Source organism: Papaver somniferum, chromosome 2 (genome assembly GCF_003573695.1).
Source record: "Papaver somniferum cultivar HN1 chromosome 2, ASM357369v1, whole genome shotgun sequence".
NCBI classification, from domain to species: Eukaryota; Viridiplantae; Streptophyta; class Magnoliopsida; order Ranunculales; family Papaveraceae; genus Papaver; species Papaver somniferum.
Genome location: NC_039359.1, coordinates 31,119,306 through 31,138,582, shown reverse-complemented (window position 1 = coordinate 31,138,582; position 19,277 = coordinate 31,119,306). Strand labels below are relative to the sequence as shown.

The window sequence follows — 19,277 nt, the reverse complement described above, 5'->3', positions numbered from 1 at the left end:
AATGTCAAGCCATATCTTTATTTGATCTCCAGTACCAAGTCTCCAGAAGCTGTTGCTTTATGAATCCAAGGTGCCTTTGTATGCCCTTCCAAGCCCAAAAGCAGTCACTTTTTATGCTGGAATGTAACAAGCTTGTACAAGGAAAGTACTTTGCAGCATGCATTTAACCCACTGAGCCTCAGGATTAGTGCATATTTTCCAGACTGCTCTAACAAATGGAGCTTGATTTAAGATCTTCAAGTCCCTAAAACCTTGACCACCAATATCCTTGTGTCTGAAAAGATACTTCCAGGAGATAGTGCAAGTACCCTTCTTTAAGATCTAAGTCCCTAACAATGGACAATATATAAACAGCACAAACCAAAGCTCGTGCACTAACCTAGTGTCTCTATACAACTTCGTTAGGAGCAAACGATACGATATAAAGGGCAGACTCTGCAATTATAAGGGCAGCCAACAGAGTATAGTTCTTGTATCTCTGTTTTGTTCGGTTTCTAATTCTCGAATCTCGAGTGCTAACATATAGTCTTTGCCGGGCTTTATTTCTTTTCCGGATCTTTTCCTCGACCTACTTCTTCTTCTTTTCGGGAGAGGGATTTTGATATTTCACGAGGAGAATGGATGATTATCAAAAGATGGAGAGATTAGATACGGAGAACGACTACGAAGGTGGGGAATGGATAGGTGGAGAATTTTTTTACAAGAAACGAAAAGAAAGAAGCAAGAAATTTCAAACAAAAGATGATGTTACCTATGGTATTTGGGCTGATGATGATGGTAGTAGTGATTCCGATGGTGGTGGTGGTTCTTCCAGTAAGCGCCGCAAAAAAGGTATTTTATCTTCTTCTAAAGATTACACAAAACCTGTTAATTTTGTTTCTACTGGAATTGTTATACCTAATCAAGAACTTAAAGAACAAGATGGTAATGTGGAGGGAAAACCTGGTTTAGGAGTTGGTAATGGTGGTGGTAGAGGGGGATTAGGGTTAGGGTTTAAATCGAATAATACGGAGAAAGTTAGCGATGGTGGTGGTGATAGTGAGAATGAGGATGATCATGGTTTACTACCTATTGCATTTGGGAAAAAGATTGAAGAAGGAGTCCAGCGAAGAATGAAACAGAAAGAGAAAGAGAAAGAGAAAGGGAAATTGGTTAATAAGAGTAAAATACAATTTGGGAGTAAAAAAGAAACAGGTGGTGTTGGAGATGATATTGGGGAATTTGAGAAACATACCAAAGGGGTTGGAATGAAGTTATTAGTGAAGATGGGTATGAAGGAGGTGGATTAGGTAAGAATCAACAAGGTATTTTAACTCCAATTCAAGCACAATTAAGAGGCAAGCAAATGGGACTGGGTTTTAATGATTACAAAGAAGCAAAGAATGGGGCGAAACCAATCGGACAAGAGAATTTCGAAGAGAAGAAATCGCTGCCTCCAGTGGTTGCTGTGAAATCGAAAGAGAAGCCGTGGTCTAAACAGAATCAGACGAAGAAGAAAAAGAATAAGGCTTATACTACCGCTGAAGAATATTTGGCGAGCAAGGAAGATGGGGGTTTTCAAATTGGTCAAAAGATTATTGATATGAGAGGTCCACAGGTTAGAGTTTTGACGAATTTGGAGGACTTGAATGCAGAAGAGAAAGCTAGGGATAGTGATAAACCCATGCCTGAACTTCAATATAATATCAAACTGATTTTGGATTTGGCTCAACGTGATATTGAGAAAATTGATAGGGATCTGAGGATGGAGAGGGAAAAGGTTGTAAGCTTGCAGTCGGAGAAGGAAACACTGCAAAAGGATGCTGGTCGCAGAAGAAACAGCTTGATAACATGGATGAAATAATTGCAGTGATGGATAGAATAGAGGGGGAGAATGCGATGGGAACTTTGACCATAGAGTCACTTTCACATATGTTTACGGAGCTGCAGACAAATTACAAGGACGAGTACAAGTTATGTAACTTGTCTTGCATTGCGTGTTCTTATGCACTACCATTACTTATAAGAGTTTTTCAGGGATGGAATCCGCTCCAAAATGTGTTACATGGGTTGCAGCTGATGGCTTCATGGAAAAACTTGTTACAGAGAGATGATCCATTTGATTACTCGGACGATGTTTCACCTTACACCCAATTAGTAATGGAGGTTGTTTTCCCTGCTGTGAGGATATGTGGCACTAATACATGGAATCCTAGGGATCCTGAGCCAATGCTTCGGCTATTGGAGTCGTGGGAGTCGTTGCTTCCACCATCAGTTCTTCAGAGCATTTTGGACAATGTGATAATGCCGAAGTTGTCTTATGCTGTGGAGACATGGGATCCACAAAAGGAGACGGTTTCCATCCATGTCTGGGTGCATCCATGGCTACCACTATTGGGACAGAAATTGGAAAGTTTGTATTACACCATACGGTTTAAATTGGGAAAGGTGCTCCATGCATGGCACCCGAGTGATGCATCTGCATATGCTATATTGTCTCCTTGGAAGACAGTTTTTGATCCTGATAGTTGGGAACATCTTATCGTTCAATTTATAGTTCCGAAATTGGTAGATGCATTGAAGACGTTTCAAGTGAACCCTGCTAATCAGAAGCTTGATGAGTTCCCTTGGGTTATGTCCTGGGCAACTGCCATTCCGAGTCGCCATATGGTAACAATGTTGGAGGTGGAGTTCTTTCCTAAATGGCAACAGGTTCTGTATCACTGGTTGTGCTCAAATCCAAATTTTGAAGAAGTTACACAATGGTATTTGGGCTGGAAAGGAATTTTCTCGGCAGAAGCTGCAGAATTGCTAGCCAATGATCGGATACGCTATCAGTTAGACATAGGCCTGAACATGATGAACCAGGCTGTTGAAGGTATGGAGGTGGCTCAACCTGGGGCAAGAGAGAACATTAGTTACCTACGTGTGACTGAACAGAGGCAGTTTGAGGCTCGACAAAAGGCAGCAGCTTATGCACAACAACAAGCTGCTGCCAGCATGGGAAGTGGAGTGCATGTGGACGGTATGGGTGGGGTGCCCGAAATGAGTTTGAAAGAAATTATTGAGGCACATGCACAACAGCATGAGTTGCTGTTTAAACCAAAGCCTGGCAGGTCACATAATGGTCTTCAGATATATGGTTTTGGTAACATAAGTATATATGTATTTTCCATAAATCAGAAAGTCTTTGCGCAGACAGAAGCGGGTTGGTCACTGGTGTCCCTTGATCAGCTGCTTGAGATGCATCGTAAATTTGCTCCAAAACGGCGCTGAGAACAAAGGGCCATCTACCACTGTGGGAATATGCGTAAGAGCTGCTGAGACCCAAGGTTTTTCTCCTTCCTTTACCTCCAATTAGTCTTTGTGAATGAAACTGTATCTCATATTTGTTGAATTGGTCGCTTTGTGAATAAACTTGAAGTTGAACCACATCGTCTGACCTTCTGGTTTTCTTATTATATTCTTTTTACATTTCTTACTTTATGAAATTGTGGATTTCTCAATTACTTTGATATGCAATCTTTTTTGCTGATTAAGCAAATAGTTCTTTTGTTCCTCCTAGGGCAGCGTGCACCACTTTATTGGGCATTGACAAGGTTTAGTTTTACCCCCCCCCCCCCGGCTACGATGTGGTCGGGCCACATACATTTTGTGTGTGGCCTTCTTTAAATTTTGACACATATTTAACTAAAAAACCTGCCCCCTCCAAATCCCCCTAACTGTTTTACTTTTTGAGAAAAATTAGGAAATTAAAAAAAGAAAAAGGAAAAACAGTTAGGTAATAAAACTTTTTTTCAAGTTTTTTCTTTCTTTGTACTAGGTGTCAGCATTTAAAAAGGAGCCACATACTTCAAGTATGTGGCCCGACCACATCGTAGCCGCACCCGATGGCGCATGATGTCTGGTATTTATAGTGGATAGGAACTTTGTGGCTTGGGTTCATACCTTATGGCCTCTGTGATGAATTTGCTGGCATCCATATCAAAAAGCAAGAAAGAAAAGTGTCACAACATTTGTTAATTCTGCAATTAAGGCCATTTTCATGTAATTTATTAACTGACTCTACCTTGGTATTCCGTCCACAATCTGAGTCAATGAGTCAATGCATTCCAATTGCTGTCTGTTTGATTTTGTTATATCCAAGAAACGACTGCCATTTCGTCTTCCCAGATTCTCTTCTGCAGTTGAACCTTCCTCCAACGATATTAATCCGGTCTTATAAACTTGTGAGAAAACAAATAGTAGGCTTTAGTTTACCCCGTTACAAGGACATGTCAGTTCACTAGGATAGGTCTTCTGATAGTATTTGCAATCTCTGGAAAATGATTTTGGTCATTATTATAATTATGATTTTCAGTGTAAGTACTTTCTGCTCCCTATCACATACAGAAAGGCGATTTGCATTGGAGTTCCATGTGGAATGTATCTTTCCTATGTAATTTTTCTCTGTTACAGATATCCTGTTCTTAGTTGTTTCAATTGCTGCAAAAGCCAGGCTGATTTTCTGTTTTACTTGCAAGTTCAGGTTAGTGACTTTTGAGATCCAGTCAATGATTGAGGTCATGCTTGTAGTATCACAGTATCTTAATATTTTGGTACAGTGAACCTTGATTTTAGGGTTTTTAGCATCTCTTTAATGCAAGTGGTGATTTGAAAAAGCTGTAAATTTACTGAGATTAGCTTTAAATATGATGAACATCCGCTGTGAAGATTTATGCTTTGGCATTGTGATGGGGCACGATTTATTAGTGAACTAGGTTTGCCAAGGTCAACTATTTTGTACACTGCATACCTGCTAATAGAGTCCAAGTACTGTTAATGGTGAGTTTCCATGTTTACAGATTCAGTATGCTCAAGTGAAGTCCATTCTCCAAGGATTGATTTTTCTGTTGCTTATCTTATTTCGTATTGTATTCTGTATAGTCATGTGTTGTATGAAAAATTCAGATGCTTGACTTATGTCTTTACCATTCACAAGGCTGAAAAAAGCGACTTATACTTGGTATGTTAATGTCTTGATAGAAGTCAGTCCGAACTTAGTTTCCTGATATCCCCTTTGCACGTCGGTCAGCATAACGGGGAATATTTTTGTGCATTTTCTAGCCCATGTCATTTTGGATCCCTTTTGTGAATACATTAGGATCATATAAAAATAGTTGAATATATATAGTTGACATTTGGAGTTAGGACCCAAAGCAGAACAGATTGTCGTGCTGTATGTCTGGATGTCCTTACGGAGGAATGGTACCCCAGGAGTTTCTGAAAATGAACTCACCTTGTTATAGTGGTTTGCCACTCCACATTAATATATGTATGCACTCAGAAGAACTCGTCAGTTATCACTTGTATTTTGTGGAGGTTATTTTTTCTCATTTCTCCAAACATTTGTTTTTGCAGCTTTACATGACTTTTGGGAGTTAGGGGTTTCATTGTTCTTAATTGAATTTTGTGTGTTGGCACTTGCTGGGTGGGAACTTGAAGAAGTCAATATCTGTTCTTATTAGAAAGGTAAATCATTCTAACCCCTTTTTTTGTTGATTGTTAGTAGGAATTGCTTAAACATTCAATTCTACTCGTAAAACCTCAAATTGCCTTCTGTTCTTTAGAACTAATGTAATAAAGGTGTATGAACTATTGAGTAGATTCATTTGTTGCAAAATACAACCAAAAAACAGCAACTTGGGTTTAAATGAGTACTTTTTTAGTTCTTCAAAATCGTCCGGAGTTAACATTTCAAAGTTGGGATTTGTGAATTACCCAGTTAATTTGTTGGCTTCGAAATTCTAATGGGGTACAAACTTCGATTAGGCGGTCGTAAAATCACCATGTGTTTGGTTGGCGAACTTGCTACTATTGTTTTTGCATCTGACATGCTAGTAGCTTGAAACTTTATCTCTTAATTCACAAAGAAACTCCTACTGATTGGAGTTGAGAATATTTTGTCATAGATTTAAGCTATCCAGAATTGAGTAAAAAATTCTCTATTGCTCCTTAATTATATTGTTGAAGTCTTTCTTGTTTAAACCTCGTGGTAGCTGAGCCGGGTTATAAAGTACCAAGATGATATATACAGAACCTATAAGAATCCGACTAGACCTTTCATGTAGCCATGTATTGTTGACCCCTTCCCTCCATTGATCTCTGGTATTGCACGCGTACATAGCTCTGTATGTTTTGGTTGCATGTTGCCATACTTCTAATCGTGCAAAAAGTATTGTGGAGACCTGGTTTGCAGCTTAAGCAAATTCCTGCCTGTAAGGCCCCACAGCTTTCCACAAACGTGTTTCTTATGTTTAGCCTCTTATGTCTGAATGTTGTATGTGTGCAATATAAACTTTCTAATTTAATTTTATTTTTGCACATTCTGATATTTTGAATGCTTAACATTATTAGTTTATTTTGTATGCGATATTTATGCATTGATGCTGTTTTTGACGCAGCAGAGTGGAACAGTAAAAGTGGTTTGCATGTCACTGCAAGAGAGTGGTAACTAAGGTAACAATATTTGTTACAAACTTCTTTTGCGAAACATTTGTGTATAGGTTTGTGTCATTCAACTGATTAATTTCTTGTTAGCGTTCATGCATTGTTGCTTTTGATATATAAGGTTGATGTGGATTGCACTCTCCTTCAGCAAAAGGAGAGGTAAAACTGAACTTTGTTGCATGATTGGGCAGTGTTGAACTCTGAAGTTTGGAATTACTAGTTTATTGGCTTTGAAATTCCAATGGGTACAAACTTTGATTTTGTAATCTCCATGTGTTTGATTGTAGAACTTGTTACCATTGTGTTTGCGTCTGAAGCGCTAGTTGGCAAATGATGCTAGTACCATCCAGAAGATTGAGCGACACCACCAACTCAATTAATGGTGTCGGGCAGCACCAGCCAACCCAGTCATTGGTTAAGCTAGGGAAAAAATATTTCCTTGCCCAACTACTTAAGAGAGAGTTATATGTTACATTATATTTTATTTTATGTTATTTTTGACAATCTTCAGTTTTGCAGTTTTGTGGGTGAAACAGAAGATGCAACAAAAATTGGTGGTTCCATATATAAAAAAACTAGTATGGATTAGTTTGCACGAGTACTCAGTGTTTGTTCATCAAAAGTGTGTGATATTTTCAGTTGAGCTATGATTGGAAAACGTGTTCCTATATTAAGGTTACGGATTATCCTTGCATTGTTATAAAAAACGCTTTTCCTTGTATTACACAAGCCTCTGGTCGTTGGTGGAGGTTGTTACTTGTCATGCCTTCACTTCCCTGAAATTTAGAAAACTTATACACTCTCTCCTCAGTTGAGATCAATGGCTTATTTCTTTTTTTGGTACAAGGGACCGTCTCGAGGAACGTCTGGCCCTCGGCATCCTTGTTTACGTATATAAACAAACCAGTATGAAACATCTCAAAAACAGGTAATTACCACAATGAAGGAATGGGACTATAAATTAACTTGCGCAAGGATCAGCTTTTTTTTTCCTCCTCCGGTTGATGAGCAAGATAAATCTTATGAATTTCCTTGCCTATTCCCATCAGCCACATAACCTCCCTTAAAACTTAGCGCTTGACCCTAAAGGATACAGGTTCCTTGGTTTGCACCTGCTAAAGAAATAAAAGTTTGCACCTGCTAAAGAAATAAAAACAAGGCACACCAACTTTAGAGGAACTAGAAAAGTACAGAAAAAGAAAATGATAACAAAATTCTCTGTATAAAAATAGAGAGTTTTTTCGACCGACGTGGTTAATCGGAGCTTCTGGTTGATTCTGGTCCCACCAATTTTTTTAAAGAAATTATTTTGATGTGATCTAATAAAAAAAATGGAAAATATTTTCAGAAAAGTTTTAATGGAAAATGGATTTTTTTGTTGCCTAAAACAATTATCCCGAAAAATATTATGTTGCCAAAAATACACCAAAAAATCAAACACACATTCACCATAGAAATCAAAATATTAATCAATCATGCATCGAATCAGTCACATAATTAATCAATAAAAAATATATAAAAAATGTATAATGTCTAATGTCCAATGTCCGGGTACAGTTTTCAGAATCATTCTAATTACAGCTTCATTCTATCAATTAAGACTACAAAATAAGATTACACTTCCGACGAAAGATGAAAAAAAAATTGATCAGATTGGTTACGGGTACTGACCTTTGAATCCAACGATGCGATCTTGCAAACAATTTATTGATCCTGTAAAAAAAAAAAAGAATTGTTAGAATATGAAACAAAAATTGAAACTAGAATTGGAAATTTTTGTACGGGTTAACACAAAAAATCAATCCAAATATTAAACGGGTTAACACAAAAATTCAATCAAAATAATAGACCTAATTTTCATATTACTTTTCTTAATTTTGTTTATACCATAATTAAAAATAAAATAAGTCTGAAATAAGAAATTAAATGAAGCCAATTTTCTAATTCTATTATGTCTTGATATGCAATATATTTTTTATACAAAAATATTTTGCACTCACTAATTACGATGATGTGAGAATAATGTAGTTATCCAAAATTACAAAATTTGTAGTAACTTTTAGGGTGTTATTTTCTAAATTAGGGATTTTTCTCTTAAACCGAGATTATTTTTTTCTGAAATTCTATGCTGGATGCTCTCTATATAAAGCACTCCAGAAAAATATGGTCCCACGCATTTTTTTAATTAAAAGGGTAATCAGTTGGCAATGGGAGCTCATGAGTACGAATAGCAGAAGTTTGATGTTTCTGTTTTGTTTTCTACGGTATTCTTCGGTTTTAATTCTCATATTTCACTATCATTCTGGGATCTACAAAATCAAATCCAAAGCCGTTATATTTTTTCTCTGGTTCGAGTAATGACCTAGATAAATATTAAAGCTCAAGAGTTTTGTTGATTTTCTAATATGGTCGGCTGTGTATTTTCTTTTCATTGGAATTGCAGGCATAAACAAATGAATCGGGTTGATTGCCGCTAGATTTTTTTTCCTTTCTCAAATGCCCTTGCATGGTTTGTGGTTTGTGAGACAAGAACACGCCCAAAATCTCTACTTGCCTTTGCCTACAAATGATCTTAATTAAGGGTAAACTGAAGGAATCGCAACATGGAATGTGTGAGTTTTCCTATTAATGGCTCAAGCCAAGTGATCTACAACACAACTGTGAATATGTTTCTTAGCAAACAAAAAACATGGAGTTTCGGTTTGAAGAAGTAACTACCATCAACACATATTTGATTTCTATTGGTCATGTGTTTTTTTTTTTTTAGTTTTCTTTTGCGATAATTGAGTGGCACATTGTACGTTATTTCTGCAATATGGATTACGGGGTCTCATAGGATGAGGATGCAGGGTTAAATGTAGCAAGAATCACCTATCAGCAAAACAAGGATTTTTCTATGATCCATTCAACACAAGTTATCATCATATTAATTTGGTAGCATGAATCGGAGTCAAATCACTTTGTCAAGCTATGTGCTTCTTTGAGCATGATTGTAATTTTTTCTTGAATTGATTATTGGTATTAGTTTGTTTATTTCAAGGTAATTAATTTGTTTATTTCAAGTTATTTGGATTTATAAGAATATTTCATTAATTGGATTTATAGGAACGCAGAGATTGTGTGTATCAGAATTTTGCTTAATTCTTGCAATTTGATCGGAAAGATTTCTCTGCTTCCTATTTTTCGAACAAACAGGGACACCAAATATGGTTCTCAAGGAATATGGCGCAAGTTTCGAGTGATGGCCTTTACCAAATATGGCCACCATATGTACTGTAATATATTTTTTGTATCAAAATATTTTGCAACCACTTATTACTTTATATATGAGAATAAAGTAGATATCCATAACTGCAAAAATTCTCTAACTTTTAAAGTGTTGTTTACTAAAAGAAAAATTCCCATATTGTAACCAACAATATTTCTAATATTATTCCAATAGATGCGGATCCTCTTATTTTTGGTAAATACAACATTATTTCCAAACAATTCGGTATAATTTTCTTATTTTCTATTACAAAATATTCTTCTGCTCAACCTCAATCTATAAAACGTGATTCCAAAACCCAAATCTCATTGGCGCCGCTAATATCTTCTAGGTATTTTTTTTCCCTCTAAGGCTTTGTTTTCTACATTACTGCATGCTTACATAATTTTTTTGTTTGATCCGTGGATTTTTTTCTTTAGATCATCCAAGAAGTGAACGAAACCAACGCTCATTCTCTCCTTCAGAACAACTCGATAAGCATTTATAAAGGTTTAAATATTTCATTCACGGGAAAATCTTTTAGGGTTTTATTATGTGATAACTTTTTTTTTTTGGTCTCCAGGTTTTATAAATGCTTAAACTAATGTTTTTGTTTGATCCTTGATTGTCGTTAGTTTTGCAGAGCAAGTGATCGATGCTCCTTCCCTCTTTTGAACAACTCAGGTGATTTTTTTATCTTGCTTAAAAATATTTATTCAAGCTAATTTTTTTTAGAGTTTCGCTTATAGAATTATAATATAAAATATGAAAATGTTTACGAATTAGTCAAAAAATGATACGCCTGCCAAAAATAATAAAAGATATTTTGAGGTCTCCGAGGAATTTAATTTCAAGAGTAATCTTTTTGATGCTCGGGTCTTTATAGAAGGCGTTAGTCAAAGTAAACCCATTATTATGGGTTTGTTCTGTTTTTTAGTTTATTTTCAGTTTTTTTCAATTTAAGTTCTGTTGTCGTGTTGTTTGTTATTTTGCAGGTATCTAAAAAATCCTTATTAAATATATAGTCGATTGCTTATTCCATTTATTCCTTTATTTTTCTTCTCTATTCGACTATTTCTCATCTCTTTGGTCTATTTTTTTTCTCCATGCCAAATTCCTTTGATTGATTATTATTGATTTTTATTGTATTTATTATCTGTTGTGATTATTTCGCATGTGCGATTTTGGCGGGAGAAGAAAAATGAAAAATAACTAAATAACAATTCTCAATAGGTGTTTGCACATATGAAAACATTATTGTATGCACATAGATTAATGAAAATAATTCAAGAAAGGATTCTGGTTATTAAAGATAACCCCTAATATGCCACACACATGTATTGGTCTATGACCCATTTTAAATCATCCCTCCCCCTTCGGATAATAACTTAGAATTAATTTACATCATATATGCGTTTTCTATGTGGACCATTTTTTGGGCCGAGCTTCCAAACACTGACCAACTCAGTAGAGAAGGTTTTAACCATCCTTATTTGTTTAGCCCGAACCTTAAAACCATCCAAAATATATGTAAGTAATAAGTAATAATGTCTTTTCCAATAAAAGGACAATTATATATGTAGAATGTTGACGTAGTTTACATTAATTTAAATTAGGTATTATTCATCTTAAAGAAAAGGGTAAAACTGGATTTGTTTAAATAAATATTATATCTTCTCTGAAGCATAAATAAATAGTATATATCCGAGAGTGAAGTTACCTAATTAGGAATATTAAGTTACATGAAAAATATTTGCACCGTAGAAATAAAATAAACATATGAAAATATTTATATATAAAAATATAAATAAGTATTCCATGTATAGAAATAAACCATATATTGAAAAATCAAATATAAAGAGGAAATAATTGATACCCTGCGGAATGTATGGGAAAAAAAGAAACGACTGTTAGGAACGCGAATATCTATGTACAAATTATGCATCTTTGTTAGAGCTTCTTCAATGATGGTTGTTTGTATTTTCCAGGTGGCAACACAAACAAGACATCCACATTCCAATTTTTCCTTTAAGTTTAGGGAGGAAAAGTAGTTCATCTCAAATGGTGTTGTTTGTGATGCTTTATGAATTAAATGTAAATTTCATTTTTAGTAATTTTTAAATTTTATTAGAGTTAAAAATAGTTATTTAATATATTAAAATTAATTTAGGTAAGCAAAGCTTACTGGGATAGCTTGACATTGTCAAGGTGAATGTCTAAAACTTGACATTCACCTTGACAATGTCTAATAAAAATTAAGTCACATCATCTTCACATTGATTTAAGAAGTTGGAGTTGGAGAAGAATTTTAGGAAAAATGAATGTCCATCCTATGTGGACTTAGACATTTATCTTCAGATACGTTTCATTGGAGAAGCTCTTACTGAAAACTACATGGAAGCGACATAGTTGTGTCTTAGAGAATTTCTAAATAAGGTTGATAATACGTACATGTTGCATCATGGACTACGATTGAAACTGGATTGCAAATAATTCTCTTGATTAAGCTAGCCAGTAGACAAGGCATTATTAAGGGCACAAGGTTAATTATAACACAACTAGGAAACTAGGAAAACATAAAACTAACGTACAAATGACAATTGCAGTTGCTATCGGTATAAACTAGTAATAAGAAGGAATGTGTGGAAATAAGGGATACAATACCACTTACCAGATGTCAATTTCCGATAAAAAATTTCTTTGCAATGCACATGGACAGTGTTGGGCACAATACTTACGCAATACCGGATTCTACTTTGGATCAGAGTTTTCGATGGGAATAAAAGTCCAACATATATTGGAATTTCAAATGCATATTATGGACCTTAACAATATAAAATTACTGTCATATAGAAAAACGATTTCCTGATGGATATACCAAAACATTCCTGACAATTTCAGATTTATAGACTAGGTTATTCTTCATGCACTGACTTATTTATAGAGAAGAGAGGTGGGATCATGCGAAGCCATTATCATGCTAACAGTTATGGTCTTTGATTGTCAAATTAAATTGAGTTTTAAAGCCACGGGTGAACAACGGGTAAAATACGTGGATTTGGTGCAACGTGCTAGATGCCCAATCACGTCTGATCCATCACCGACGGGTTTAACATGCACGAGAGAGTGGTGGATGGTTGGATCGGGTGGACCTACATGGAATGTTAGGATATAGCATTTTGATAGTTTATATATTAACCAAACATCTTTACGGGATTCAACATTGGTCCACTGACCCATAATTCATAGCAACATATCTAAAATTCTAGATTAAGGTAGAAAATATAGAGTGGTATAACCTTAAAGCAATGCTCACGGAGTTGCAAATAAGATTTCGAAATAAGATAACCCTTTAAATTGTAAGCAATGGGTAAGTCGTAGGAAAGAGACAACCCGGAACACTAAAACATCTTGGTAGCCAGATGAAAAGAAAGTAAAAGTGGTTTCCATAGTAGCGGCCACCAAAATGTAAGTCTTCAAAACCAACCTGGATATTATTTTCTTGCACACCAAATTAGGGCTGTCAATGGATAAAAATCCGTCGGATATTGGCAATACCGATAAGGTTAAGGTTAAGGGTTATCGGATATCCGGTATCCGATAATATCCGTCGGAATTCAAAAATTCAATATCGATAAGGTTAAGGATAAGCTATCGGATATCGGATATTATTCCGTTAATTTCCGTTATCTACTCATGATACAAAAAAATTCCAATAATTTCCGTTAATATTCAATAATTTTCCATAATTTCCGGTAATATTCGATAATTTCCGATATTTACTTAAGAGAGACGTAATCAAATGGCTAAAGAGTAAACCTAAAGGGTATTAGGTATCGAAAATTTCCGAAAATTTTATGATATAGTTATACACTAATGGTATCGGATATTAACCTAACGGAAACTCCCTTAACCGGTACCGTTATGTTAATAAACGGATATCCGTTACGTTAAGGTTATCAGATATCGGATAGCCGTTATGTCGGATATTAACCTAACGGAATCCGGATGTTCGGAAACGAATACCGGATATCGAATATCCATTGACAGCCCTACACCAAATCAACTGTTACCTTATTGATTTTTTATTTATTCCATAAGCAGAAAGCTGACCCGTGCATCGCACGGGAGACAAACTAGTAAAAATAAAAACTATACCTGAGCAGATGAGAAATTCACTAGAGAACGCTTATTTCCTTGTGGTAAAATCTCCAAACCCGCACCGCACGCACCAACCTTTCGATTTTAAGACCCGAAACCCGTTTCCTTCAACACCATAACCTATATATATGAACTTTTTTTCTTCTCTTGGAGATGAAGGGAAAGAGGAGTTTTTCTCATAAGGAGGAGAGGAAGATCAGAGTAAGTGAACCAATAGACAAGATGACGACGACGACTTCAGACAACAAGCGTAAACGCGAGACTACTCTCAGAGACGTTCGACAATCTTCTCCGGTACTACTGACAGATGAGCAGAGGAAGAGGACAGAAGAGAACCGTAAGAGGACTCTCTATTTTTGTTACTCAATTTTTTTTTAGGTTTTAATTCCATATTCTTGAAATCTTTCTCTATTCATCTCTAGAAAAGAAAACTGTTTAGAGCGATTGTGTCTTCCCGGAAACTCTTGACCCTAATATGTGTAAGACACTCGAAACTCTTATCAATTAAATCTCAACAATCACTCTGCTTTGTTTGTCTCTGTTTTTGTTTACTACTCTAATTCCTTTGTTGGATTTTTTTTACTTTCTTCTTTAGCTTGGGAAGAATATAAGGCTGAAATTAAGAAATTCCGGCTAGAAACACAAAAAAAAACGGGAGGAAGAACGAAAGGTTTTGATGGAACAAGAAGCGCCACTGCTTGAGAATCAGAGGCGAGAAGCCAAAAAAAGGGAAACCATTCAAGCCAGAGAGATGGGGACGTACTTTAAGAACAACCCGTTAAATAAGAAATCTTTTAAATCGGATATTGAAAGATACAGTACCATCTGCGTTTTCACTTTCGCTTATGCAAAGCATGAAAGTCCCGAGTACAAGAAGTTCATCGAATCTCTCAACGACGGCAATTCCTACAAGTATTGATAATGATTATTACATTCAATAAAATTCTATGTTAATCTCCATGTTCTTCTGCAATCTAAACTAATAATTGTGTTGCAGGGTTTATTTTGGACGTAGAGGATCTTTGTCAAGAATTGTTGGACTGGTCTCAGAAGCTGAGCTCGATCCTGAACTCAAACCTGGAGACAGAGGATATAAAACTAAAGAATTGCGACCTGGTCTCCATAAAATTATATGCCAATTGGAATAGCACATTTTCTCCACTTTAGACAGCTTTTGAAGTTTTATTACTCTATCCTTATTAGTTGGGCCTTTTTAACTTTCCAGATGCTTAGTGGTTACGATGATGTCGGTGTTCTTTTAACTGACAAAACTAAAGACGAGGTACTCAGGTAGGGTTGAAGTTCGGGTCATTAGAATGTTGTTACTAGGAAATTTGCGCTTTGGCAAACCAGAGATGATACTGCTTTCTTTAATTTCCATGATATTCCATTTTGCAGGAAGTTTGAGGAATATAGAGAATGCGACTTCCTAAAGCTAGGCCAGACACCAATGGAACCGGTCAGGAAAAGCTATTTTCTTAGGTGCTTGTGTAGTTGGACAAGTGTGTTATACTTTTCTCACAATTTCTTCCTTGGAATTATCTTTGTTTCAGCTGGTATTTGAGAAAGATGATGATCTGCCTTTACCTCCCGGTTCAGGTGCAATGGACTTGGCCACATTTGGGATGCATGCTTAGCCTAGTCTTCGTTCTTCTTCCTTGCCTAAGTCTGCCAAAGTCTAGTACACTTTTGTTTGATGTTTTTTTTTTCTTTTTTTTTTTTCAATAATCTGCTGCAGAGACTTCTCAAAAAAAAGATGTTTACTTATGTCCTCGCGCCATTATGCTGCTGGAGTGCCTCCACTGGAAAAGTTGAATATATTCAGTAAGATGTTTCCTCTTGTTGTTTTACTTTTGCAGTTGTTACGTACCCTCGTACTTTTTCTTATTGACTGCAATTTTTTCCTTTGTGATTTTATATTTTTATGCAGTTTGGATCCGCCTAGATGTCGTAAATTGGGGATCCTGGCTAAGCAGGCAGATGTTTCAGATGAGGATCATGTCAAGGGTGAAGATTGGTGAATTTTGGTTCACTCTGCATAAAACTAAATTAAGAACATTCAGTATATGTTGGTTTGTCAAGGGCGAACATCGGTGAATTTTTGGTTCACTCCGTGTTAAGCTAAATTAAGAACATTTGTAGGTTTTTCATGTTTACTGCTACACAACGTCCATTCCCCATTGAGTTGAAGACTAAGATGATTTTTTTTTTTTTTTTTTTTTTTTTTTTTTTTTTTTCATGTTTATTTTAACACCATGTTTATTCCCAAGTGGCCGAGTGGGTTAAGACTAAGATGATGTTTTCCTCGATGTTCCATTCCATATATAAGTTTATTTATGGTTTTCTTGTTGTCTGTGACCCCAGCATGACCTTACGCGCGGCAGGGGCAATCGTGGCTGTAGCCCCCTAAAATATCCAAAATTCATATTCAGCCCTTAATTTTTTTTAGCTTTTTAGTTTAAGTCCTATAGTTTTTAGAATTTAGCCTCCTGGTTTCTAATATTAAGCTTAGTCCATCAAGTTAATCACAAAAAAATTAACCCAACTTAAAAGCTGGCTGCTCCGCAATGCCTAACTGACATATCAAAATCCCAAAAGAATCATTACAAAGTATTCAATGCAACTGGCTAAGGGAGACTAAAAATGGGGCGATTAATGAGTTAATTCATTAACAAGAAACTCTGTTTTAAATCTTCAATCTCTTTGCTTTATTTCATAATGAGACTAATTATGGGGCGATTAATGAGTTAACTCATTAACAGGAAATTCGGTTTTAAATCTTCAATCTCTTTGCTTTATTCATGATCTAAATATTTTTATTACTAACAAGAGTAGATTCTTTCATACTATTAGTTTTTATTTGATCATATGACAGTTTACTAATTTACAGGATATCGGGGAATTATCCTATGAATCTTTTTATCATTTTGTTTTAGGAAAAAAATATTGTTCTTGCTTCAAAGTTTATGCAAAAACTATGATTTTCTAGTTTTTTTTTTAATATCTTCATGATATCTACTGTCCTTTCTTTTTTTTTTTCTCTTTTTTTTTTTCTGAACTAATGAATTTTCCATGTGGTGGTAATTTTTGGCGATTATGACTTACAATCTAGTTACCCCCATTTTTCTTTTTTACTGGAACCAAAAAATGCCAGGTTTTACATGCAATATAATGTCATCTTTCTAGGAAACTAGAAATAACCCGTGCTGTGACGGTACTGGTTTGACCCAACCAAAATAACCCAACATGATATTTTTATAAATGTTTAATAAAATGGGGAAAAGAGTAATGTATCATTGATCTAATTTTATTAAACTTTACAATCAAATTACATCACCATCAATTTCAGAATAGCTTGTAATCAAACAATTCAAATTACATATAGTGCATAAGTCATTTATGATCAAAATAAAATATATATGTCTCTATTATCCTACTATTTTTTTTAATACGAAATAAATTTCATTGATAAAATAAGGATTACAAATGATCATCTTCCTGGAGACATAATGTAATCTAAGAGGGAAGTTCTTCATTCCATCTACCTCACCGTTGAGATTTCTTGCATGTTTTGCAAGAGAATCTGCAACATGATTGTCATGCCTATGTGCATGAGTGCATAACCAATTTTCAAAATCCACTAACAAAACTAAACAATCTAAGACAATGTTTCTAGTTGTCCACTTTATTGCATTTAAACTGCTATTTAAAGATTTTATAACATTTGAGAAGTCTCCTTCTAAGTGAAGCTTTCTAACTCCTTTCCTCGGTGCCCAATTTATCGCCTCCATGAGTGAAAAAGCTTCAACTTGTTACGAGTCTATGGATTTTGAGTTCCATCCTCTACCTCCATGACAGTTACCTGAAAAATCATGCATTATCAATCCAACACCCATGTCTTTAGTTAACTCTAATAATGAAGCATAAAAGTTAACTTTGAAAAAAAATCATTTACAGGTTTTTTCCATCTTTTGTAAGCACCAGAAGAATCATTAAGAGAAATATTAGAATTAATGTTCAATCTGTACCAGGAAGAATGATCAGACTGGATATTATAGGCAACCTGTGAGTATGTCAGCTAAATATTATCAGACATTTTTTTACATATGGATTTCCAGATGTGCCATAAGAAAAAATCCATAGTAATCAAGCATGGATGCACTTATATGTTGGTAAGTACTTACCTTAAACATATTTGTGATCCATTGTTGCACATTCACATTAGCAGTTTCATGAAGGAAATTTACATTCACAACATTCCGAACAGATTTAGCAAAATCACATTCAATGAATAAGTGTTGCATAGATTCATCAAGAGTATTGCAGTGAGGGCATTGAGTGCTAAAGTTATGGAAAAATATAGATAACCTGTCATTGGTTGGTAAACATTTACTAATACATTTCCGTAGGAAATGTGGACTGTATTGTGGAAGTTTTGTTTCCAAAAAACCTTTCAGTTTACCAGAGTATTATGAATGAAACCATTTATAGCATTGGTATAATTCAAAATAGCTTTGTAAGCACTTTTTACACTAAATTCACCATTTGAGCTAGGTTGCCACCTAATCTCATCACTACCATGCATAGGAATTCTAATGTCTGTAATTTTGCTAACAGTATCATCCATCAAAAATAGCATGAAGCATATCAATTTTCCAATCTTTGTTATCATAATCAATTAACTAAGAGACATATTTCATGTTGGTTGAAGACAGTCTACTATCAACAGTTGTAGTTTTCCATATGTGAATATGATTCCCATCACCCACTTCCCAACAAACATGTCTTTTAATAATTTCTAACCCTTCACAAATACCTTTCCAAACCCATGAGCCATTATCAAAAACTGAATCAGTAAGAGGATTAAGATTAAAGAAATACTTACCTCTCATAAGTTTCACCCACAAATCATTAAGAGAATTGATCAAAGAAATATTTACCTCTATTATCCTACTCAAAATGACAATAAATTCAAAAAATATTTGAATAACAAATTACATATATCTGGAGAGTTCTAATTCCTTTTTGGGTTTTCAAACTCAACCTACAAAAAAGGCATAGTCCTTTGGTGTAAAGTGTCAAGTGATATTGTCTTCCTCTTTTTGATGTCACTTCATGTGACTATCCGGAGAAGATGCACAATACAAAACTCACCTAGCCTTTTTTATAATTTAAATATAAACATTAATTATAAAAAGTTGAAGTCATTCTTCATAACTAAAAAAATTTCTCAAACCACGGCTTACTATTGTATATGTTTAATTCTTGTGGAAGAAAAAAAAATCAGTTATGGTTGCATTACCAAAGAAGGTAGTCAAATATAGTTATGGTTGAAGGAAATCAGTTATGGTTGAAGGAAATCGCAGATCTAGAGACTAATTTTGTGTTGTTCTGTAACCAA

At 35.0% G+C, this 19,277-nt stretch overlaps 1 protein-coding gene and 1 pseudogene across 1 annotated transcript; both read left to right on the top strand.

Annotated features, from left to right (window-relative positions):
- The first annotated feature begins 486 nt into the window (after positions 1 to 486).
- Positions 487 to 7,305, top strand: LOC113347270 (annotated as a pseudogene).
- A 6,743-nt stretch (positions 7,306 to 14,048) lies between these two features.
- On the top strand, positions 14,049 to 16,050 carry LOC113353100. The gene is made up of 9 exons (XM_026596811.1): positions 14,049 to 14,213; positions 14,299 to 14,355; positions 14,472 to 14,788; positions 14,874 to 14,992; positions 15,102 to 15,166; positions 15,275 to 15,335; positions 15,430 to 15,475; positions 15,615 to 15,700; positions 15,807 to 16,050. The coding sequence occupies exons 3-8, from the start codon at positions 14,722 to 14,724 to the stop codon at positions 15,689 to 15,691; spliced, it is 435 nt and encodes a 144-aa protein (XP_026452596.1). The 5' UTR covers positions 14,049 to 14,213; positions 14,299 to 14,355; positions 14,472 to 14,721; the 3' UTR covers positions 15,692 to 15,700; positions 15,807 to 16,050.
- The last annotated feature ends 3,227 nt before the right edge of the window (positions 16,051 to 19,277 follow it).